The following is a 24,483-nucleotide window of genomic DNA, read 5'->3' as shown; positions in this document are numbered from 1 at the left end:
CGTCCTACAGGCTTAACGTTCTAGAGCTGCCCTCCAAAGTCAGCAGCAGCGACAAGATGCGAGGCGTAAGAAGCGGCGGAGGCATGCATAGCTGAGGCAGGGCAGCACACGAAGCCACAGGGTGTCAGCTCTCCCCACGTGAAAAGCATTGTTCCGCTAACGAGAAGGTGAGCTCCACCTGCCAGAGGAGCCGGAGGCCAAGCCGAAAAGGAGATGGATTGAGTCTGAGCCAAAAGACAGATTCCACAAAGCAGCCCCATCCTGAGGGTCCAGCAACTTTTACTCCAGCTAATCCATTCAGCTCTCCTGTATCCCTAAAAGCACCAACAACTTTAAGAAAACTATGGCATCAAAAGAAAATCTCATATCTTGTGTTTCCATTCTTTTTACTTGTCACTCATTTAGTATTTCTGGGAAATAACACCCTTTCCCTCTGTTTTAGGCAGGATTAATCTAGGTTGTACCGTGGCAGCAAACGAGCCCCAAATCACAGAGGCTTATATCTTGATAATTGTTGAAGTGAAAGCAATGGGTAGAGCAGGTTCAACATCCTATTGTCTCTGCTTTCATATGTTTGAATTTTTCCATAATAAACATTTTTTATTTAATCTCCATGGCTTAAAACAACAAAAATTTGTTTCTTGCTCCTACTACACACCCATCATGGATCAGTCAGCTCTCTACTCCCACTTTGTCCTCGCTGAGAGGCACAGACTAGCGAGCTTCTGCTATCCAGGGTATTGCTGGTTACATGGCAGAGGAAAAGAACCGTGGGAGGAAAAGAACCGTGGGGGAGTCATCTCATGGTGCTTAAGGCTTTTGCCCGGGAAGTGAAACATATCACGCTATCGACATTTCATTGATAAGGCAAGTCACACGGCCACACTTAACTTCAGTGGCTTAGGAAAATATGGCCCACCTATACGCTCAGTAGAAGGAGACCTGGAAATACTTGGTGAACAGCACTAACGATTACCACAGCCCTGAAGACGTGAATCTAGGAATTAAAGGCCAAAAGGCACTCTGATACACCATAGTTTTTAACAACGGATTTCAACACCACTCTGCCAACCCTCGCCGCCCAAATGCTCGGCCTTCTCACTTGTGATAAACCACTCAAAATTATACCAAGACTGGGAGTTCCACAATGTCAGGGACAGTTTATCTGTCTTTACCTCTCCAACACAGAGCACCTGTTTTGTCTTTACCAGGTGCTATAAATTCAGATTTGCTGAACTGAAGAGACACTGGAGACAAGCAGTGTGAACAACCGGCATTCCCTTACGGGACCTATTTCTCACCTTTGTTCTTACTTTTAATAAATTCTGTCTTAGGACATTCCCAGGCGGAGCAGGGAGGGGCTGCTGCTTTTCTAGGCCACTGGGTTATTGAGGTGATCCTAGGTGGCCAGTCTTTGTCGGCCAAGAGCCCTGAGCTTGAATGCACCAATGTCAATCCCGAGACCCCTTCAACCTCGGGATCACCCCACCCAAAAGCCCGCATCTTATGGGTGAGGAAACGGAACCTCCGAGAAAGTAATGATTTCTATTTGCTGTAAGCGTCTATGGCCTGCAGTGCGCTCGGTGGTCCCACAGATCTGTCTCTTGCTTCAACAGTGTTTGGGTGGAACACACCCGTAGATGCCCCTTCTCCCAGCCCCTGGCCACCCTCCAACTTCTTTTCCAGTGGCAACCTTTGGAACCAACCAATTAGACATCCTCTGCCCACCTCCCTGGACCAGCCAACACCATTTTTTGAGCTTAGCTCCTTATTGCCGATCAACCATGAGCCCTGGGATTCATCAGAATTATTCCGCCAAGGTGGAGGCCACCGTCAACCACCTGGTCAACACATATCTGTGGGCTTCCCACACCTACCTCTCCCTGGGCGTCTGTTTCGACAGAGACGATGTGGCTCTGGAGGGTCTGGGCCACTTCTTCCTCGAGTTGGCAGAGGACAAGCGCAAGGGCACTGAGCATCTGTTGAAGATGCCAAACCAGCTCAGAGGCTGTGCCCTCTTCCAGGATATGCAGAAGCTGTTCCAAAGATGAGTGGGGTAAAACCCAGACGTCATGGAAGCCACCATGGTCGTGGAGAAGAACCTGAACCCGGTCCTTTTGGATCTGCATGCCCTGGGTTCTGCCACGCAGACTCCCAGCTCTGACTTCCTGGAGAGCTGCAACCTAGATGAGCCGGTGAAACTCATCAAGAAGATGGGCGGCCACCTGACTGACCTCCGCCCCAGTTGGGGGCTGGGCGAGGAGCTCTTCAAAAGGCTCACCCTTAAGCACAACTAACTTGGAGCCTCCGGAGCCCAGCAGCCTTTGAGGAGCCCCTCTGCATCACCCTGGTGTCAGGCAGAGAGGCTTCTGCCTGAGCCTCTCTCTGCAGCCACTGGGCAGCTTTTTAACCCAAGCCCTGGACCAAATGGAAACAATTAAAAAAAAAAAAGTCTACGACCTAAGTCCCTTCGCTTTAGCATTCTTCAAAATGCCTGTGGCTGAACTGACTTCGCAAGCCCAGTCTGGTGTTCTCTGTCTGCCATATTGTATCCAGCCATGCTGTAAATTGCCATGTGTTCAGCAAATGTAAAATTAACAGAGAGAAAGAGAGAGAGTTGTTTGTATAGTGCAGGCAATTCTGCCTGCCATTCCACTCAATGAAGGGCTATGAATCTGCTGTTGCCGGTGGGTCTTGGTTCCCGCCTCCTTCTCATTGTGTAAGAACTAGTCAGGCTTTGTGTAGCTCTAGCACAGCCCTTAGACGCAGGCCAATCCTTTACCTGGGGCTCCACTGAAGAGACACTATTCTGTCCCAACACTGGAGGGGAAGCTGGTCTTGTTGCACTTAGTGAGAAATAGTGTCATGGTCTCTACCACGGCAACTTCGGACTGGATTTCCAAGGGTCATTTGGATCATCCTCCCAGTCTTTAGAACCTGAGCCTGGGTGTGATGTGCTCTGCTGTGATCATTGCCAGCACAGGGTATGGGCTGCCAGGAAAGAACCCATACGGAACAGCACATGTGTTCAATTACCCCTTGGTGAGCTTTCGCTGGAGCATCTTATGGGTAAGGGAGTGTGGACAGAATGAAAACTTGAACAAACCTATACATCACTGGGCTATAAAAATCATTAAAATATTGACAGATTTAAAGGCTTAATGACCCAGCAAAGATGGGAAATACGCTTAAATGCAGATCTCAGTCATTAAAAATACATTTTGCATGCCACATTTACCTCCCATGAAAATGGGGGAAAATACATTTTGGGTGAGATTGCCACCGCTCCCCAAGAGGGTGGGTTAGAAAAGTGAGTGACAGTTCTCATTGAGTGCCCAATGAGGTGAAAGCTCTCAGGAGCTCAGGTGGTCTTTCTGCGGAGGCTGGTGGCTCTGTCACCATCAAAGCTGCAGCCAATTCACCACCCCAGAGACTCCTGAAGTGTGCAAGATGCAGGCAGCACTTTCCCAAGAGACATCAGCTCACAGGGAAAGATGCCAGAAAGGGTCTGGCTTGGCAGAAGCATCAGGATGTAAGGCAGCTGGAGAAATGTATATGGCAAGACATACTTAGCAACTGGAGCAACTTACCAGAGACACCAAATTAGTCTGCTTCCAAAGCATGTTTCTTTTTTCTTACCAGAACTTAGTTTCCATGTTAGTTTGCTAGGGCTACTGTAACAAAGTACCAGAGACTGGTGGCTTAAACAACAGAAATTTATTTTCTCACTATAATGGAGGCTAGAAGTCCAAGGTCAAGGTGCGGGCAGGGTTGGTTTCCTCTGAGGCCTCTCTCCTTGCCTTGCAGACAACCGCCTTCTCCCTGTGTCTTCACATCATCTTCCTCTGCCTGTCTGTGGCCAGATCTCTTTTTATAAGGACACTAGTTGTGTTGGACTAGGGCCCATCCTGAAGACCTCATTTTAACTTAATTACCTCTTTAAAGACCTGGTTTCCAAACTGGTTGGTCACATTCTAAGGAACTGGGGGTTAGGACTTCCACATATAAATTTAGGGGGACACAAGTCAAACCATACCAGTTGCTAAATGATTATAATACCTCCAAAAGGAGGCTTGGGGAACGGTTGTTTTGTTTTACAAAGAAAAGTACAAGTTCATAGCGTATGGAGTGGCTTCTGCCTTTTTAAGTTATTTGATTCAGTGAAACTCCAACTCACAAGGACTCCCATCGGCAGGGACGTGAGGAGGAAATGGCCGGGCTGTTAGCCACGAACCAGTTTAGTGATCTTCAGCTAATAACACACCCCTCCCAAACCTCAGTTTCCTCTTCTGTGAAACAAAGGAGTTAAGTGGGGAGCTGGATGTGGTGACTGGCACCCAACCCACTTCTTCGAGCTGTCCTGTGCGGTAGAGACAAGAAAGCGGAAAACTGCCCTTCTCAGATTCCTTTCCAGCTAGAGTTCTGGTTATGAATCACGTTCCCCCCAGTAAGATGCTGTGGTATGAGACTGGTGGACAAAAATGAAGGGAGACCGCCTTCCTGTTGCTGTTTCTACCGGCCTGGCCAATCAATCGAATGGAAAGGAGGTGTGGAGGCTGGAGTTAGCATTCCAGCATCCCATGCCCAAGCTGAGGGCACCAGAACAGTCGTGGGGATGGGGCCGCAGCAGGGGAGTACCCTAGGAGTCTCTCCCGAAGACATGCTGGCAAAATATGAAAAACGTGCACAGGTGTGTTCACTGCTGCACTCTTGTAACAGCAAAGGACTAGTTACAACCCTAGTGGCCATGAATAGGAAACTGGTTGAATAAACTACTACTAAATATATCCACACACATGATGGAACGTTCTGCAGCTCTGTAAAGGAAGAAAAAATATTTCCAAACACTGCTATGGAGTCATCTTCAGGACGTACAGTTGAACGAAAAAAGCAAAGTGGACAAAAAGGTATACTGTTCAGAAAGTGGGATGGGGTGGGTAGCTATGTATATTTAAAAGAGATCCTGGAAAAATAAAAAAACAAAAAAGAAGGAGTCCTAAAGACCTCCTTTAATGCTAAAAATAGTGTGACTAAGATGTCAGGTCCTGACCTCTGGTAGCAAAAGTAGAAAAAGGAGAGCGGCCTGGCCTGTTTCTCCCACCCAGTTCAGGTGAGAGGTGAGAAGGAAGCCTGCGGGAGGGAAATGAGCATTGGCTGAGAGTCTGTCATTTATAGCACCTGGGCCAGGCACTGCAAATGTATTTTCTCCTTTAATCGTTTACAGTTTCACTTTGAGGTCGGTATTTTTATTACCCCCATTTTACAGATAAGGAAAGGAGAGCCAAGAGACGTTAAGCAACTTGACCAAATTCATGAAGCAAGCAAAGTGCCAGAAATAGGGCTTTACACCCAGGCCTTCGGGATCCCAGCTATAGATCCCAGCTAAGATCTCTTGCTGGGTCCTGGATGGAGTTCTTAGGCTGTGGCCACAGGGAGGTAATGCTTCCCTAGGACCCCGGTTTCTGTCTCCTTCCTTCATGCCCTCCCAGAGACAGGCACCAGGCCTGGCTGCAAGGGAGGGTCCCGGGGAGGGAGGGAGTGCCTCTAAGCCACTGGCTTTCAATTTGATTGCATATGAAAATCACCTGAGGTGCTTTCAAAATTACTGCTGCTCGGGTCCTACTCTCAGAGATTCTGATTTAATATGTATGGGTTGCAGCCTAGGCATGGGGTTTTTAGAAGCTCCCCAGGTAATCCTAATGTGCAGCAAAGTTTGAAAACCAGGGCTCTGAGCTCTTGCTGTTTTCACGTGTAGTAAGGTCCAGAATCATTAGCATCACCTGGGCATGTGTTAGAACTGAGAGCTCTCTGGTCCCACACCGGACCTACTGAATCAGAAACTTGTGGGGAGGGGGGAGTGAAGGGAAGCGGGGAATGAAGGGAAGGGGGCCAGTGATCTGTATTTTCACAAGCCGTCCACTCAATTCTCTGTGCCCTAAAGCTGGAGAATCATCGCTCTTAGCAGCAAGCTAGAGACAGATCCTCCGGCGCCATGGTTTGCTTTGTCAACTGTCACACAATCGCTATGTTATTACCAAGTAAGATAAATTTGATGGTCCCAGGCAATGAGACTGTCCGGGTTTTTCCCCCAAGAACAAAACTTCAAGCCATGTGAGAATGCTTTTAAATGAGATTTGGAATCAACTGGAACTCAGTGTAGCTTCTGAGCAGGGGAACAGCATTATCGAAATAGGATGATGCTACTCAGCTACTGTGAACCAAAAGCTGCCAAAGGGAGTGTCAGCAGCTGAGGGAGAACATGGCCCTCAGGGACAGACAGACCAGGCTGGACGGCCGAGGTCACCCAGCACGTGGCAACCTCCCCGGCCAAGGCCTCTCCACTTGAATGGTGTATTAATTTCCTAGGGCTGCTGTAACAAATTAATAAACTTCATGACTTACAACAACAGACATCTATTCTTTCACTGCTCTGGAGGACAGGAGTCTGAAATCAAGGTATCGGCAGGGTTGGTTCCTCCTGGAAGGCTTAAGAGAGAATCTGTTCCATGCTTCTCTCCTGGCTTCTCATCACTGCGGGCAGCCCTTGGGTTCCTTGGTTTGTAGACAAATTGCTCCAATCTCTGCCTCTGTCTTCACATGACCTTCCCCTCTGGGTCTCAAATTTTCCCTCTCCTTTCTCTTATAAGGACCATTACTGGATTTAGGGGCCACCCTAAGTCCAGGATGATCTTATCTCAAAATCCTTCACCTAGTCACATCTGCAAGGATTGTTTCCAAATAAGGTCACACTCACAGGTGTGTGTGTGGGGTGGATAGGTTAGGATTTGAATGTGTCTTTGGGGGGCTGCAATTCAACCCACTACAAATGGGAAACAAATTCCACTTTCTCACAGCAGCCTTCCCTAAGGCTGATTCTGAGCAGAGAGATTACCTGAGGAACCTCTGTTTCCCTCAGGGTAAACGTGGTGGGCCTGGAGTTCAGCACTACTGACTGTCTGCACAGAGTTCTCCATCAGACAGTTGCTTTCCTGCGAGCTCACCAAGGCCTTGTCGCAGAGCCGAGATCTCTCTGTGCTACCGTATAAAGGAGAAACTGAGGCTCAGGGACTTGCTGAGCTCCCAGAGCTAGGAAGGGGTGGTCCCCCAACTCTAACTACGCTGCCCCTTCTGTTGGCATCAGCTGCTGTCAGGAGTCGTGACTTAGCCCGATGGTCTTCAGCAAAGTGGGGGGCTGGGGATTTCTTACCTGAGACCAGTGATGTAATCAAGATCCAGCCTTGGGACTTCCCTGGCGGTCCAGCAGTTAAGACTCTGCCCTTCCACTGTAGGGGGCGCAGGTTCGGTCCCTGTCCAGGAACTAAGATCCCACGTGCCCCGCGGTATGGCCAAAAAGTTAAAAAAAAAAAAAAAAGATTCAGCCTCGTGCCAGCCAGCTTATCACCAGAAGCTCCTGGCAGATGGTCTGGTCACTTCTTTCTCTCTCTCAGTTTCCCATGACCTCCTTCAATGCCAGTTCTACAAACACAGAGAGCCTTGTGCCTGTCAGGCCCTTGGCCTCTGGGAGGAACTCAGTAAATGTGAATAGAATGATTTTTCTGTTTGTCTTTGGCTCTAGCTCAGCAGGAAACCTGTTTGATATACATAGTCGAATAAAATACACCTACTTCCATGAACTTAACCATCCAGGGGACCCACAGACACACCCTGATGTACAGTGAAGCAGAAGCAGTGGGTTCTGACACCAGTCTCCCTGCTCTTGTCAACTCAAAAATGGATGAAAATCTCTAACCAAGCAGCCAGGAGACTGGCGTGGGTGCTGTTAACTTCAGGTCTAATTTTCCATGGGTTCCACGTGGTCTGGTCAGGGATGTGTCAGCTTCATCCTTAGGGCCTTCATTCCTGAGCCCAGCAGTCTCATGTTTGCTTGCTCACCTTAGCCACGGCTGCTGCAGCCTCTTCTAGGAATTCAGAGTCACGTGTGGCCTGAACGACCCCGGCCTCTCCCAGCTCAGGACTCCTGCCTTCCTGTCCTCCGTTGCCAGCTCTCAGCCCTTGGGTTTCCAGCCATCAGCATGACTATCCCACCATCACGTTGAACTCTGCAATTAAAAAATCAATCTATCTTCCCCTTCTGAATAGTTCCCCTTTCTAACTTTTTCCATCTGCTTAATGACACCAACTGGAAAGCAGACGTCACTGCTCGGCCCTCTCCTCCCCTCTCTCCACTATGGTCAATCTCCTACCACAAGACAAGAGGTGGGTAGACAAGGAAGGGAACAAACATTTTTGAGCACTCACCACGATGAGATAGACCAGGGGCTGGATGCTAACTCATGGTTCTTCTCAGTAATCCAGTGAGGTGGGGACAGTGTTACTGTTCTAATTTCACAGGTGAAAAACCGAGGTTCAGAACGATTTGGGGCCACACAGCTGTGAGGGAGAGATCAGACCCAGCCCGTGCTCTTTGCACTCTGCAGTGATGCTCAGCCTGATTTATGCTTTCTTTGGTGACGCCCTAACTGCTGCTTCTCTCCTGCTTTTGCCAGCGCTGCCTAGTCCAGGCCTTTACCATCTCCTTCCTGAATAGCAGAAACAGCTTCCCAGCTATTCTCTGCAACTACTCTTTTCTGCAACAATCTGCCTGTGTCCAACGCTTTCTATTTCTTTCATGTCTCCCATAGTGCCTGGCCCAGGAGTGGATGTGGGGTAGACACTCAGCATATCTTGTAATAGAATGCTCTGGGCCTGGTGCAACAGGAAACTTATTTTCTAGCATCTAAATATGAGTTTTGATTAGGCTAGGCACCACCTGCTGGTACCCTGAGAGGTGCAGACTAGGTTAGTAATGCAGGTGACTTGTTACCATTCTTAGTAATGAAGGATGAGGATGGAACTTACACGGAACAGTATGGAGATTCCTTAAAAAACTAAAAATGGAGTTGCCGTATGATCCAGCGATCCCACTCCTGGGCATATATCCAGAGAAAAACTCTAATTTGAAAAGATACATGTACCCCAATGTTCACAGCAGCACTATTTACACTAGCCAAGACATGGAAGCAACCTAAATATCCATCAACAGATGAATGTATAAAGAAGGTGTGATATACAAATATACAATGGAATATTACTCAGCCGTAAAAAGGAATGAAATAATGCCACTTGCAGCAACATGGATGGACCTAGAGAGTATCATACTAAGTGAAGTAAGTCAGACAGAGAAAGACAAACATCATATGATATCATTTATATGTGGAATCTATAAAAAATGATACAAATGAACTTATTTATGAAATAGAAATAGACTCACAGACATAGAACACAAACATGATTATCAAAGGGGAAGGGGGGAGATAAATTAGAAGTTTGTGATTAACATATAAATAATACTATATATAAAATAAACAATAAGGATCTACTGTATAGCACAGGAAACTGTATTCAATATCTTGTAATAACCTATAATAGAAAAGGATCTGGAAAAGAATGTATGTGTGTGTGTGTGTGTGTGTGTGTGTGTGTGTGTGTGTGTGTATATACACTGAATCACTTTGCTGTACACCTGAAACTAACAAACATTGTAAATTAACTATACTTCAATTTAAAAAATGGTTAAAAAAAAGATGTACATTTCAGAGAGGAATGGATTTTATAGAGATGAGTTCTATGTGCTTATCTGATGTAATCAGGAACGTGTACAAGCTTGCATCATATATATTCCCTTTACCAACTTGGGTGCAGACAGAAGAGTACGGTGTTAGGAGGTCCCAGTGAAATATGGTAAATATCCTGCACTAGTGACCACTTGCCAGTTACCAGACACGAAAACCACACCTGATCCTTCTTCTTTGCATGAGAGTGTCACTGCCGGGGTCCACCCTGCTGACCACTAAGCAATTAAAAATAATTTGATAAATGAGCCCATTCCATTTCCTATTACTATTCACCATCATCTGACTTACCTGTCATACCACACAGCAAAGCTGTATTTTATATGAAAGTCTAGTCAAGTAACAAGGGTGCTAGACCCAGCCTTTCAAATTCCTTCTCACTGAGAGCAAGTCGGTACAAACTTTTTGTAGGATAATTTGGAAACAGTGATTAAAATTTAAATACAAATATCCTTTGACCTAACAGTTCCACTCCTAGGATTCCCCCCCAACCCCAGCCCCATGGATAATAATGGCAACAAAACCAAGCCAAAACAAAAATACACCCGTGTGTATAAACATTTCTGTCAGCATTATTTGTAAGAGCATAGAATTAGACACAATTACAATGTTCTTTAATAGATGATGGTTAAATAAATTCTGATACATCCAAAAATGAAATTTTATGAAGTCATGAGAAAGAATGAGGTAAGTTTTTATGTGATAATATTGAATAAGGAATGTGCTACGAGACACGTTAAGTGTAAAAGGTGCAGAGGAGTGGGTATAGAGTGTATAGCAGGTGTAGTATGTAGTATGCCTCCTTGTACGTAAAAAGGATACCAAAGCATTCACTTATTCAGATTAAATTACTGGTAAGTGCCTCTTTCTCCATGCATTTACTTCTATTGAGTTTATTATAGATTTCTGAAGACTTATCATGTAACTTACCTTGTTCTAAGAAGCCCTAGTGCCATCATCTCTGAATCAAAATGACGAGAAAGGAGATTAAGATCTAGGTGTCTCCTTATACCCCCAGGGAAAAAATGGAATAGATTGGGTCTCATCGCATTTCTTCATTAGCCTCCTCACTGAAATATCCTGCTCCTTTTAAGCTGGTATTGGTGGGTTCTTGGGGGTGGGTTCATGTAAAGTGTCCTTTTGAAAAATCTATACTACTGAGCCTGGTGCTGGTCTCTTAAGCCATTTGTGGAAATGAAAAGCAGAGCTGGGTTCTGATTTTCATCCAGCAGTGTAAAGTAAGGGGTGAATACTGGAGATTATATATAAAAAAAAACCCACCTATGTTTCCAGGGAATTTCCAGACCAACAGTATGGTGGAGGCAGCTGGACTAGAGCATTAGGGACCACAGGATTCAGCTCCATACATTTAACCTTGGAATAGTAATGTGATGAAAAGTATATGCTCGTGAGGAATGTCAAAATAGTTCCTGGTGTCTTGGGTTTGGTACTTTAACTCTCTCAAGGCAGTAGAATATAGTGGGTAAGAGAAAGGCTCTGCAGCCAGATTCCAAAGTTTGGAACTGGTGATGCCATTTATTAGCTATTTGACCTTGAATAAGTTACTCTCTGGTCTTAGTTTTCTAATCTATAAAATGGGCATAATTCTAGCACCTATTGCCTAAGGTTTTCATGATGATTAAAAAAGTAAACACAGGCAAAATACATACCAAGTACTTAACCAATGTTACTACATCCTTAAAAGCTAATCTATTTCAGAAAAAAATCATATTTCTGCACAGTAAGCATTAAAACCTTCAAACTCCTCGCTGTCCGGTCCCCTATCCAAGCTCCCCGAGGCCATGAACTAAAATAACAGACTTGATCTTTGTCTCCTAAATTCAACAGAGCAGTTATTCCTAAGCAGTGTTGTCTACTGCAATGCAAATTAATGTAAATTATTCACTTTATCTCAAAATCATTTTAGAATCCCACAGTCATTAATTTCAAACCCAGACTTGCCTTTGTACACAATTATTAGTTCTTCTCTCAGGAGTCGGGACTGTAGCACTTTCATTCATTTACAAAAAGTTTAGGTGCCCGCCTTGGTGGTGGTGGTGATAGCAGTGGTGGTGTCTGAAAGAGTCCAACAGAGCACTTGAGTCGATGTGTTAGAAATTCCCATTTGCTGCTGCAGAAAAGAGATACCATCTCAATGGAGTTTCTAGGCTGAGTGTATGGAAGTTTCCCTACCTTGGTGGCAGGACTGGGGGATCCAGAAAAGGAGGTGGGATCCTGAGCAAGCCCTCACCTGTCTGGACCTGAGTTTCATCATCTCTAAAACAAAGAGATTGAATTAAATAGTGTAGTGGTTCTTTCCAGTCCAAAGACCCTACGTAGATATGAACTCTGCCTTAGGAATCTGGGCTCTTTTTTTTTAAACTATACTAAAATACTCCCCTCTGACCCCCAAATTGCCACCACACACCTAAATACACAAACACGGTGAAATAATAATGAAAGCTCCCATGTATTGAGTGCTAAGTGCCAAGTGCTTTATATACATCATTACACGACAGCTCACAATAAACTTCTGAGGTAGCTATTAATTTTTCAGAAACCCAGAGAGGCTACGGTGAAGGCCAAAGTGGGAGCCTAGATTCTTCTCTGTAAAAGAGGAACCTGAGCTGGATGACTGAGGCCCCTTCCAGCTCTAGACCATTCTATATGTCTAGATTCATTGCATTCTCAAGCCTTCCAAGTCAGCCACACTTGAGGTGGTAGTCCTAGGACTGGGCATTTCCTGTGGGGCTCTTCCTGAGGTACAAAGTGTGAAACGGCACCATCATCCTTGGATTTCTACTTTTCGAATCTGTTTTGTGTAGGCCATGCTGGTTTTACGAAGCAGCACAAAAGGAGATCTCCTAGGGCCCTTGAGAGCCTCTACGGCGGACAGAGATGCTGTACATTTGATTCCAAACCGCCTCCCTTCCTCTCAAAAACTCAGCCCCCTCCAGTTTCACTCAGGAGAGAGATTCCGCTGACTTCTCCTCCTGTGGGTTTTCAGCTTGTGTCAGGCCGCTGGGCAAGGCTGAACCAGAGCTCAGAGTGATGTGACCTCACTTTCGGTGTCTGGTTTCAAAGCACATAATTTAAGTCTCTGATTCTACTGCAGCTGTACGTTTTCTGAGCCTTTATCTTCCATCCCTGCCTTAAGCATTTCGGTCTACCCAGCCAAGCTCCCTCTCTCTCCCTCACATACATATTCTCATTCATTCTTGATCTCTTTGAAAATATTTCATAGTGGAAAATAACACATCAAAATTAAGACGGTTCCCTGTGACAAGAAAGCATACACAGAAGTGAAACCAGAGTTCTTAAAACCTCAGTCGTTAAGAAATGTCTTTGGAACCATCCTCCTCTTTACAGGGCTGAGAGCTACAATAAATAGAACTCATCAGAGACTCAGACATACTCAGAATGAGAAACGCGCATATTATTACGAGCAGCTGTATTCGTCTGAGTTCTTGGAGGGGTGTGGGGGAAGACTGCATTCATTCACTGCTCTGGAAAAGCTTGATGCCATCAGCACCCAAAGGAGCAAGTTCCCAGCGCCGAGTGTGGTACCCACCAGACAGGAGCATCCACAACAGCGGGTCCAGCCTCTCCAGGGAGCTGGGGGCGCTGGGCCTCCTTACCCCACAGCTGAGGCAGCAAGGGGCCGGACACAACCTGTCAGAGTTGGGCGGGGCCGTGTGGGAGGACTTCCTGAGCAGCTCCCCACCCTGCCCGTTTCCCCCTCCTCCCCCCACTCCCCCCCCAAATCCTCCAAAGAAAAGAGTTAAGAGCCCAGAGTCTGTGGCCTGCCCTGGGGGTTGGAGAGGGGCAGGGCCCAACCAGGCACCTGCCGTCCCTTCGTCAGCCCCTCAGGGACTAAAATCCTGCCATCTGCGAAAGGAAGGCACTACTTTATTTCCAGTTGGGCCATTCCTTGGGTGGGGCTTTCCTTTTGGATGGTTTTTTAGCAAAGAGAAATACAGAACACCCAGCTAAATTTGAATTTCAGATAACAAATATGTTTTTGCATAAATATGTCCCCAGTACTGCAAGGGGCATGCTTATACTAAAACATTTTTTTGTTATTTATCTGAAATTCAAATAGAACTGGGTGCCCTGTATTTTATCTGGCAACCATACCCCTTTACAGTCTTCACAGGGAGTGTTTTTTCTTGCTATGTGCTCTCAAGCAGGTATTTGTTCAGTTCTGAGTCTCCTGGGATTCCTGATGAAAAAGCAGAAACTTCAGGCCACATATACTGAATAAAATTTCCAGGGGTAAGACCCAGAAATATACATTTTATCAGGTTGTTATCTAGGTGATTCTGATGCACATTTGTACTAGTTTATCGCTTCCACACAAATCTCCCTAAAACACAGAGGCTGAAAACAACCAACATTGATTATCTCACAGTTCATATGGGTCAGGAATTTGGGATTGATTTAGCTTTGTGATTCTGGCTAAGCGTCTCTCATGATGCTGAAATCAAGGTGTTGGTTCAGGCTGCAAACATCTCTAGACTGCACTGGTGCTGGAGAATCTGCTGCCAAGCTCAGGTCCTTTCTGGCTATTAGCTGGAAACATCAGTTCTTCACCACATGGGCTGCTGGCTTTTCCCAGAGCTAGGGGTGAGAGAGAGAGAGACAGACAGACACACACACACACACAGACTCCGCAAGACAAATCCAAATCCACAGTAAACTCAAGGGAAGAGAATTACACAAGATCATCCACACCAAGATGCAGGAATCACTGGGGACCGTCTTAGAGGCTGTCTACCAACATATTCAAGTTTGAGAATTACTATTACAAATTAGTCCTCAACAAACTGTAACCAAAACCACATTTTAAAAATGGGAGGCAATGTCTTTCTTTACTTACTTTTTCCCTGTTTCCATCCCTCCTCCCCATACACCCCTTGGGATCTGAGACAACAAGGAAGAAAAAATGAGGGAGAAAAAGTGGTCAGAATGACGATCTTCGGAGAACAGCAAAATGTTAAATTTTAAAATGCTTGCAAATATTGAGTAGGAGGAAATGATATGCCAATCCCATGCATATATAGCTGTGTCCTCCTAAAACATCTTAGCACTCATTGTGACTCTTGAAGAATCTCCTATGAGGACTTCTGGAGACATAATATGTAAGGTGACCAGTTGTCCCAATTTGCCCAGGACTGTCCCATGTCCTGGAAAACGCTTCAGTCTCAGGAAAATTGAGATGGTTGTTCATCTTCTTAACGTGGTGCCAACAAGAAAGCACATCAATCACTCTGCCCCTGTCTACAGACTGAGTGGATCCACCTTGTGATGAAGTGGAGAGTGTAGGCTTTGAGCTAGAAGCCCACTAATGTGTGCCCTCAGCTGTGGCCTTAAGCTATCTCACCTAGAAGACAGGCCCCATAAATCTGCTTTAGTGACGCTTAAGTATAACGATGCCCATGGAAGTGCCTTGTAAACCGAAAGGTGCTGCATAGATGCTCTTTACTGCTCTTTTGAAGAGAAGACCTTGATCCTAGCATGAAAGGTGGGACGAGAAACGTCACCCCTTTACACTCTTGCAACTAAATGTGACATTTTCTCTTTCAATTAGATGGATGTACTGACCTCCAGAAAAGGTGAACACAGCCCACCAAAGCCACAGGACACACCTTTAATCTTCATTTTAATTTGCTGTTTAATCCCCAGAATGATTTACACAGTTCCCTCCAGAAAATGCTACACTACCAAAAAGGACAGTTGTCTCTATTGTATCCTCAATGACAAGTTTCCCAGAAAATCTGTGTGAAGTCTTGATAGAAAAGACATGATTCATTTTTCACAGCTCCAAGGGTGTGATTCCCTTCTCTTGGGATAAAACCTGTCACCAGTGGCGCTCCTTCCCTCACCCTCCTCCACTTCCATTCCTCCAGACTTGGGAGACTTTTTGCTGGTGAGAAAGGCAGTAGCCTGTAAATTGTGTTGAAGTGTTCATTCCTTCCCTTTTTTTCTTCTGCCTTTACCAGTTCTGGGCAGGCCTGCACATTTATATGATGCCAAGTCTCAAAATCAAAATAGGCAATGCCATTTTGAACTGACTCTAGTTTTCTTTGAGGTGGGCCAGTTAGAAAGAATGGCCATGATTTGTGTTTTGTCCACTGTTCTCCTCCACCCACCCCTGTACCCTGGCTGTGCATCCCAGGCACCCAACAAAGAAGCTGGACTGATTATGATGCAGAAGAAAGCCCATCTAGTCTGGTCTCTTTCCTGCCACTTTGCAGCCATATAACCTAGAACCTCTGTGAGTCTCAAGGGGAAGAATGATATCTGGCCTTCCTGCAGCATGGGGTAGTTTGCAACGATCAAATGAGATTAATGTAAATGAAAGATGTTTGAAAATCTTAAGAGTGCCATATAAACATAAGGTGTTTAGTTTTTATTAGAGTCCTTCTCTCGACATGCTTCAGGTATCTGGCCAGCTGAGTATTCCTACAGTATTATAATTTGCATTAATAGATGAGAATTTCTACTTACTGACCTTAGCAAGCTTACCTAATTTTAACACTGCCACAAAGCTGTTGCCTTACGGTTTCTGTTTTATAGATTTAACGCTTAAGAGGCTGATTTTTTTTTTTTTTTTTTTTGGCCACGTTGGGTCTTCATTGCTGCACGTGGGCTTTCTCTAGTTGAGGTGAGTGGGGGCTACTCTTTGTTACGGCGTGCGGGCTTCTCATTGCGGTGGCTTCTCTTGCTGCGGAGCATGGACTCCAGGCACGCAGGCTTCGGCAGTTGCAGTGTGTGGGCTCAGTAGTTGTGGTGCATGGGCTCTACAGTGTGCAAGCTTCAGTAGTTGTAGCGCGCAGGCTCAGTAGTTGTGGCATATGGGCTTAGTTGCTCCATGGCATGTGGGATCGAACCTGTGCCCCTGCAATGGCAGGTGGATTCTTAACCACTGCACAACTAGGGAAGTCCCAAGAGCCTGATTTTTGCCCTGATTTTTGCACTTCAGACCAGTCTCCAAGGTGTGTTCTTTCCTTGATATTCAAGATGGTGATACTTCAGTTTATGAAGTATTTAGCTTTTCATTTCATACCATCTCTACATATAGACTATTTTAAAAATCTATTTTTGAAGTCATCAGTTCTACTGCAATAAAATTATTTTTTTTAAATGAGCAATGCTTAAGCAAACCTTAATCAAGTACCATAATTAAATAAGGGATTATAAACACATTTTCCCCCTGGTTCATTAAGTTGCAATGCAAGCTTATAGTTAATATATTATTAAAACATTTACAGCCATATCAAAAGAAATGACAAAAGAAAAAAAATGTTCACCTACATTTGAGATTAACATTTAAATTGGTGGACTTTCAGAAAAAAAGATTCCCCTCCCTAATATGGGTGGGCTTCACCAATCAGCTGAAGGCCTAAAGAGAACAAAAGATTTGGGGGGGCTCCCAACTGAGTCCCTCAACTTCTCTCAGCCTTGATTTCCTCATCTGAAAAACTGAAAGCACTTTGTAAACTATATAATACTATATAATGTCTGGTGTTGTATTTATCATATTTCCTAAACTCACAGTAGTAGCTAACAATTGAGAACATCATATGTGCCAGGCTCTGTGTCAAGCACATATATGATGTCATTTACTCCATCCAACAACCCACATGGTGGATAGCAGTATTGATCCCACTTTACAAATGAAGAAACTGAGGCATGAAGAAGTTAAGCCACTTGCCTTAGGTCACACAGGTGGGACGCAGCAGAGCTGGGACTTGTACCTAGATCTATCAGAATTTAGGGAATGTTCTCCCTAATGATTAGCTCTGTGACCAGGGGGAGTTATTTACTTGCTTTAAGTTCTGACATTCTTGTATGTACCATGGGATACCTGTCCATCTCCTCATCCTGGTGTGAGAATTCAGGGAATCACATTTGGGGAGGCATCCAGCACAGTGTCTGGCGTGCGCTCACAGTGCAACAAGAATTTCCACTCTAGACCCCCAGGTCCCGCACTGCCAGCCCCTGTGCACAGAGGACAGTTGGATCATACAGGCAGGGAAGCAGCCAGATTTGCTGGAAATCAATGACCAATCTGCCACATTTATCAAATTCTAGTTTTAAAAATGTTCTTCTGGGCTTCCCTGGTGGCGCAGTGGTTGAGAATCTGCCTGCCAATGCAGGGGACACGGGTTCGAGCCCTGGCCTGGGAAGGTCCCACATGCTGCGGAGCAACTAGCCCCGTGAGCCACAATTACTGAGCCTGCGCATCTGGAGCCTGTGCTCCGCAACAGGAGAGGCCGCGATAGTGAGAGGCCCGCGCACCGCGATGAAGAGTGGACCCCGCTCGCCGCAACTAGAGAAAGCCCTCGCACAGAAACGAAGACCCAACACAGCCATAAATAAATAAATAATTAATTAATTTAAAAAAAGTGTTCTTCCTGAAAAGAGTCAGTGAATTTGAACAAATTCTTTGCTTTTTATGTTAAGACTTTTAATATGTTACATGAATATCTTCTTCTTGAATATATTTATGAGAAATCTAATTCACACTATAACTCAAACCTTTTTGGCAAATCAAACATTCCTTAAAATACTAATGAAATACATCTCATATTTAAAAATATAAGATTATTATGTTAGTTTGCTAGGGCTGCCATAACAAAGTAGCAGAGACGGGGTGGCTAAAACAATAGAAATTTATTTTCTCACAGTAATGGAGGCTAGAAGTCCAAGATCAAGGTCCCAGCAGGGTTGGTTTCTTCTGAGATCTCTCTCCTTGGCTTGCAGACGGCCGCTTTCTCCCTGTGTCTTCACATCATCTTCCCTCTTTGTCTGTGTCCTAATCTCCTCTTCTTATAAGGACACCAGTCATATTTGGTTAGGGTCCACCCTAATGGCTTCATTTCAACATAATTACCTCTTTAAAGGCTCTATCTCCAAATACAGTCACATTCTGAGGTTCTAGGTGTTAGGACCTCAACATATGAATTTTGGAGGTACACAATTCAGCCCAAAACAAATATATATTTATTAACTATATTCACATTAAAAACAAATTCCTATTTATTGGACATCCTCAGAATCACTGACTATGCATAAAGAATATATTTATCTTCACAGCCTATATTTGAGAAAAATATATGCATGAATATATTCATACAGAGAGACTCTTTGAAACAAGCTTTCAGTACACTGGTTTATTTTGGTACATTTGACAAGCTGGCCATATGGTGAAATGATATTTTATTCAGTAGTCTCTCTGAGAATTAACAATTGGGCATATTGATCCAGAGCTGATATAAAGCCTGTATGAACCACAATCTACTGGGACCTCCCCACCCCCGAGAGTATCACACTGTTACCTGAAAGAGAAAAGCACCCAAAGCCATGATCACCTCCTGAAACAAGGGCAGCAGGTGGTTGACAGGAGGCCAGGAAGGGGTGTTCTGCGGGAGGAAGGAGTGGGGGGACCTCCAAACCCGGGGAAGGTCAGTTCAGCAGAGTGCTCCCCTGGGAGCCTCCAGATCCTGGTACATGGGATGGGCTGGGGGAGCGAGAGAAGGGTGACCCTAGAGTTAACTCCTGTTTCTCAACTTTTCATTTCTTTCTCCCCTTTCCCCAGATCTCCCCCAATCAGGCCACAAGGGCAGTTCTGTGCCACAGATGCCACTTCCAAGTCACCCCAGTAATGGATCCTTTCGCAGCTTAAGCTCCTTAATGTGGAGGCCCAAGTCCCCTCTTTCATTCAGTTAACAGTAAAAACCCAGGACATTAGTGGTGAACCTCTTTCCCCCCACACCCATGTCCAAATTTAGCTACATCTTCCCTCCTCCCTCCTTCCCTTCTCTTCCTTCCTTCCTTCCATTAGTCTTTTTGAAGAGTTGACCCTCTTCTTTCCAGAATCAGTTTACCTGCCTGTGGGCTCCTCCACTTGCCCCCCGCCCCCTCAAGCCCCCCTTTATCTTCAGCCACAGTCTCTCCTCTCTCATCCTTTTGTACAAGCCTTCTTTCAACCCTGACTCTCCCCTCATTCCCACCAAACTCTATGAAGTAAGCTACTGCTTTCACTTTCTCCACTGTCACTTTTATTCATATCTCATTTTTGTATTGCCTCCAGGACCTACCACAAGCATCACAGGCGCTCAAGAAAAGATAGTTGGGTTAATGGAATATTCTTCGAGTGAAATGTGCAAGGACCATGAAGGGTGTAAAGAAGACTCTGTTCTTCTCTTCAAGGAGGGGGCCAAGGAGTTAGTGAGACAAGGTAGAAACATGAAAAAAATGTCACCAGAGCCACACTGGAAACAAACAGAAGAGAATCTTTAAAATGGAGGCATCGGGAGAAGAGCACCCTTGTGTGTTCACTGAGGGCTTCCGTGAGTGCGAATCAATGAACTCACAGTGAGCAGCAAGGTCCAAAGGGACCCCCGACCACCCTGCCACAGCTGGGGGTAACAGAGAATGAAGGCACAGTGTCAGGACTGGGGACACTCTTGTGGAGAAGGAGTGTCCCTGGCGGGAGGAAGGCAGTAGAGAAGGCATGGGATGCCGGCATAGGCCAGCATCAGGCTTCGGGGCTCTGAGGACCCAAATGGCAGGCTTCCCAAGGCTGGGCAGCTTTAAATCAGGCCCGGAGCCCCACAAACCAAGCAGTGTCTACAGCCTGCCTGGGCAGACCTGCTACCCTAGATGCTTTTAAGAACAATGAAATACGGCAGTGTTGAGTTGAGGAGTCCTTCCATTTGATAGGCTGGAGGAGTCGAGGGAAACACATTTGCAAAACCAGGCCAATCATCTATGCTCCCATAGTGAGAGTAACAATAACAACAAGAAGTATTTGTAAAATGCTCGGCACGCTCTGGGCCCTGTCCTAGAGTACTCACTCCTTTTAGGAACCTCCTCCTTTCCATGACAGCAAGCAACTCACAACCCACAGGTGTCTCCAGCACCTGCCACAAGCCTGGCCCACTGAACACAAATGAGGAGAGATGGTGACTTTGTATGTCTGTTGTGATGAGACAGTGAGGGGGACAATTGATAAGATATGGCCCAAGATCAACTAGGGTGTGAAAAGAAGAAAGACTGAGAGACCAAGGGGGATTGATCCACAGTCTGTCTCCCCTCCCTTCTGTGGACCTTTGGCTAAGACCCCTGCTCATTAGAGAGGAAGTAGATCCCCTCTGTTTATTTTAGAATGGCACACACTTGGCTGAGAAGGGGGAAAACGGATCAAGCTCAAGCCTTTTGTCAGACGTAAGCACCAAACACAGTAACTCGTATCTCCATCCAGCTTTCAGGTCGACGCTGGGCTCTCACATCCATTTTCCTGTGTGAGCATCCTAAGGACTCTGTGAGTGGGCAAAGCAAATGTCACCACCACCACCATCCCCATCCCCATCTGACAGATGAAGAAACAAACTCAGACCCAGGGACCTGCCCGAGGACTCACAGCTAGTCAACAGCAGAGGCTGGAGTTCAGCCTTCACCCTCAGACTTCTATTGAGCCCAGGACATCTCCACCAAACACTGCCGAGGCACATCTTTAATCAGGAGAGGGACAGGGTGACCTGAGGGGGTCTGCGTGGCCGCTGTCCTAATACTTGGCCACCACAGTCAATACTTGGCGTTGATTGTTTGGAAAGGTGGTAGCAAAACGCCCTGGGAACTCACAGCTGAGTCCAGAGAGTCGTGGGAACTCTCCTGTGCTCGGAGAAGTGTTTCTGGGGAGATCTGCCATCTGGAGCCACTTTGTCCCCATCCCTACCAGGGGAGGCTGAGCAGGCCAGAGTCCTGGGCTCTTTATGGAAGCCCACTCTCCTTGCTACAGTCCTCGTGGCAGGACAGCACAAACAATGCCATTCTTTTTGCTGAAGAATAACGGTCACATTTTTCAAGGCTACCTGGCAAGTTACACCTGCGCTCCAGAGACACTGGCAAGAAATATAAAGCCGTAGAATTCCTCCAGGCTTTTTTTTTTTCTTTTTTTAAACATCTTTATTGGAGTATAATTGCTTTACGATGGTGTGTTAGTTTCTGCTGTATAACGAAGTGAATCAGCTATACGTATACATATATCCCCATATCCCCTCCCTCTTGCGTCTCCCTCCCACCCTCCCTATCCCACCCCTCTAGGTGGTCACAGAGCACAGAGCTGATCTCCCTGTGCTATGCGGCTGCTTCCCACTAGCCATCTATTTTACATTTGGTAGTGTATATATGTCCATGCCACTCTCTCACTTCGTCCCAGCTTACCTTTCCGCCTCCCCGTGTCCTCAAGTCCATTCTCTACATCTGCGTCTTTATTCCTGTCCTGCCCCCAGGTTCTTCGGGACCATTTTTTTTTTAGATTCCATATATATGTGTTAGCACACGGTATTTGTTTTTCTCTTTCAGGCTTTTATCAATTAATTACAAACCTACTTACAGCCTCCACCCTTCGACACACACACACACACACACACACACACACACACACACACACACACACACACACACACACACACACACACACACACACACACACACACACACACACCCCATCATGCTCTCTGCTCACATTTCACAGGCTTGGGCAGAGATCTTTATCTAAAGCAAAGCTCTGAATTGCTAAGTGGCAATATTAGCTATTAGCTTGGGTCTTATGTTAGCCCTGATCACATTAAGCATGATCACACAAGGTAGAACTTACATCAAATTTGACAGTCCCAAGCCCACCCATATGCAACGCCAACATTAATCTGGTTTCCTACTGGTTGGTAATTTAATTCTGCTACAACTGCAGCCAATCATCTGTCAATCATCAAAGCTGCCTTTAAAATTAACCCAGGTCTCTATTGTGGGAATAATAAGTGAATGGTTGTCTTATGTCTTTCATAAATTAGCCCTTATGAGAGTCAGGGATCATTCTGGAAACTTAAATTCATGTCTTTAGATTTTTTTTTTCTTGACTTGGTTTTAGGATGCTGTATAGTCACAACATAAGGACCTCAGGTATCCCATACAAGAAGTCACAGTTAATTCTAAAAACTACCCTACCAATTTATTTGGAATAACATGATGTGAGTATAAACTGTATTGACAGTTTCAAATCTGGTGATATTTAAAAAAAAAATTAGGTTCACTTCCATCTTTCCAAATACCTTGACTGCTCATGACGATTACACCTAAAGTTCAGTAAAATGTTTATTGCATGTAACATCTGCACCCCAAGGGTCTGCCTCCATTCCAGAGCCCTGCACTAGCATATACTGGGAAGGGGAGGTTTTCTTTTATATCACTCTCTGTGGCCCATGCAGCCCTGGGACCCTCCCTGGCCCTTCCAGCTCTGCCCTGTCCAGCTGGTGAGCTCTGCCGGGCCTTCCAGACCCATCTCCATGCAGAGGATGCCGCTCCCTTCCTATGGGTAGCCCTGCAGGGTGAAGGTGGGGCAAGTATGTTTCTTACACTGGCCTCTTCACTTTCTGCCACCACATATAGGCTCGACCCAGGTATGAGACTCTCCTGAAAGCTGCGTAACTAAAGGGAATTAAAAGAGGTAAGAAATGAAAACTTCACACTAAATGTAGGCTTTCCCTGTAACCCATGAGAAGCAGCAAGGAAGTTTTTTAACCTTTCTTAGATGACACTGCTGCTCCTACTCTTGCTTTCCGGATCTCAGACCTCACTTAATACGTGCTGTAATTCTCCCTCCACTTTTCAGGCAGCCCCCCTAAACACAGTGGTTACTCCTACCCCAGAATCCACTCTCTCTGAAGCAATTCGTTTTCTCAACAATTCATTTTCTCAGTGCTAAGTAACAACCCCATGATGGGGATGGAGTGGGGGAGGCCTGAACATTTTCCAGGTGCAAAGGCAGTGGGTTTGCTCTTTTGTAACACAGTTAAACCGCTCTCACAATGGGTTATTTCTTCACTTTTGCTTTCTGAGTAGTTTTATGACGTTTACTTCTGTAGTTTCATAGGTTAAGATTTCCACAGTATGATCAGCAACCAACACTATTCTAGGAAGCTTGTAAATCAATTGCTAGGATGATTTAGCTGGGATTATGGACAAAATGAAGACTTAAAAAGCAGATCACTTCTTGGGAAAAGTAGTGGTTGAGAAGGATCATAAGATAGGGGTAGGGTTTGAAAGGCAGAAAAGTTTGAAGGACCTACCAGTTAGGACCTGCTCCACGGCAGGGAAGAGAAACCCAACCTCAAACCAGCAGAACAAAGTTAACTAGGTTATACAACTGGGAGTCCAGGGGTGCAGGTGGCTTCAGGCACAGTTGGTTTCAGAGGCTCAAACTGCATCATCAGGACAGTGTTCTGATTTCTCTCTTTGCACCTAGGTTCTGATTTCGTCTGTGTTGATTTTTATTTTGGGGCAGCTCAAGGCTTACTTTTATCCTTAGCATTAGCTACCCTGGAAAAGAGGAAGTGCCTCTTACCCAGGAGGGCTCCGTGGGGGGGGTTTTTAGCGTCGGTCACGTGACACCCACCCCTACACTGTGGTGGGGGACATGAGGCTGTTTGGCTGGGCTTGGTCATCGGGCAGGGAGAGGGGTCAGTGCAGTGGGCTTTCAGACAGAGATTTAGTCTTCATCAGTCAGTTGGGAGAAGGTCTGATGGAGGACAGAAGTCATTGCTACAAATATCCACTACACAAAAAGATCATGCTTCTGTTTTAACAGAAGCAATGAAGCACACTGTGTACATCCTGAAAAGTCAGTTTTTGGTGAGAGTGCAAGAAGGAAGCAAAAGGAGCTACACTGAAGCGGGTATCAAATACCCAGCATGGGAGTTTCTACTTCACCTGGCAGCCTCTGGGGAGGTTTTTGAGCAGGACGTTGAACCGTTTGGAACTCCAAGTCAGGAGAGTGCTGGGG

The 24,483-nt window shown here is 45.6% G+C and overlaps 1 protein-coding gene and 1 long non-coding RNA gene across 2 annotated transcripts; one reads left to right on the top strand and one right to left on the bottom strand.

Moving 5' to 3' along the window:
- Positions 1 to 1,784: 1,784 nt before the first annotated feature.
- Positions 1,785 to 2,297, top strand: LOC132530302 (ferritin light chain-like). Its single transcript, XM_060167427.1, is given in 1 exon segment — positions 1,785 to 2,297. A coding segment is annotated over 1 exon segment (513 nt).
- Positions 2,298 to 3,702: 1,405 nt separating this feature from the next.
- Positions 3,703 to 7,843, bottom strand: LOC132530299 (uncharacterized). The gene is made up of 2 exons (XR_009543761.1): positions 7,208 to 7,843; positions 3,703 to 4,817 (listed from the first exon to the last, which is right to left on the bottom strand). It is a non-coding gene; the product is annotated as an uncharacterized LOC132530299 (long non-coding RNA).
- Positions 7,844 to 24,483: the final 16,640 nt, after the last annotated feature.

The sequence above is a fragment of the Lagenorhynchus albirostris genome, chromosome 1, assembly GCF_949774975.1.
Source record: "Lagenorhynchus albirostris chromosome 1, mLagAlb1.1, whole genome shotgun sequence".
NCBI lineage: Eukaryota > Metazoa > Chordata > Mammalia > Artiodactyla > Delphinidae > Lagenorhynchus > Lagenorhynchus albirostris.
The sequence above is the reverse complement of the archived record's forward strand: the minus strand, read 5'-3'. Positions and strand labels throughout refer to the sequence as shown.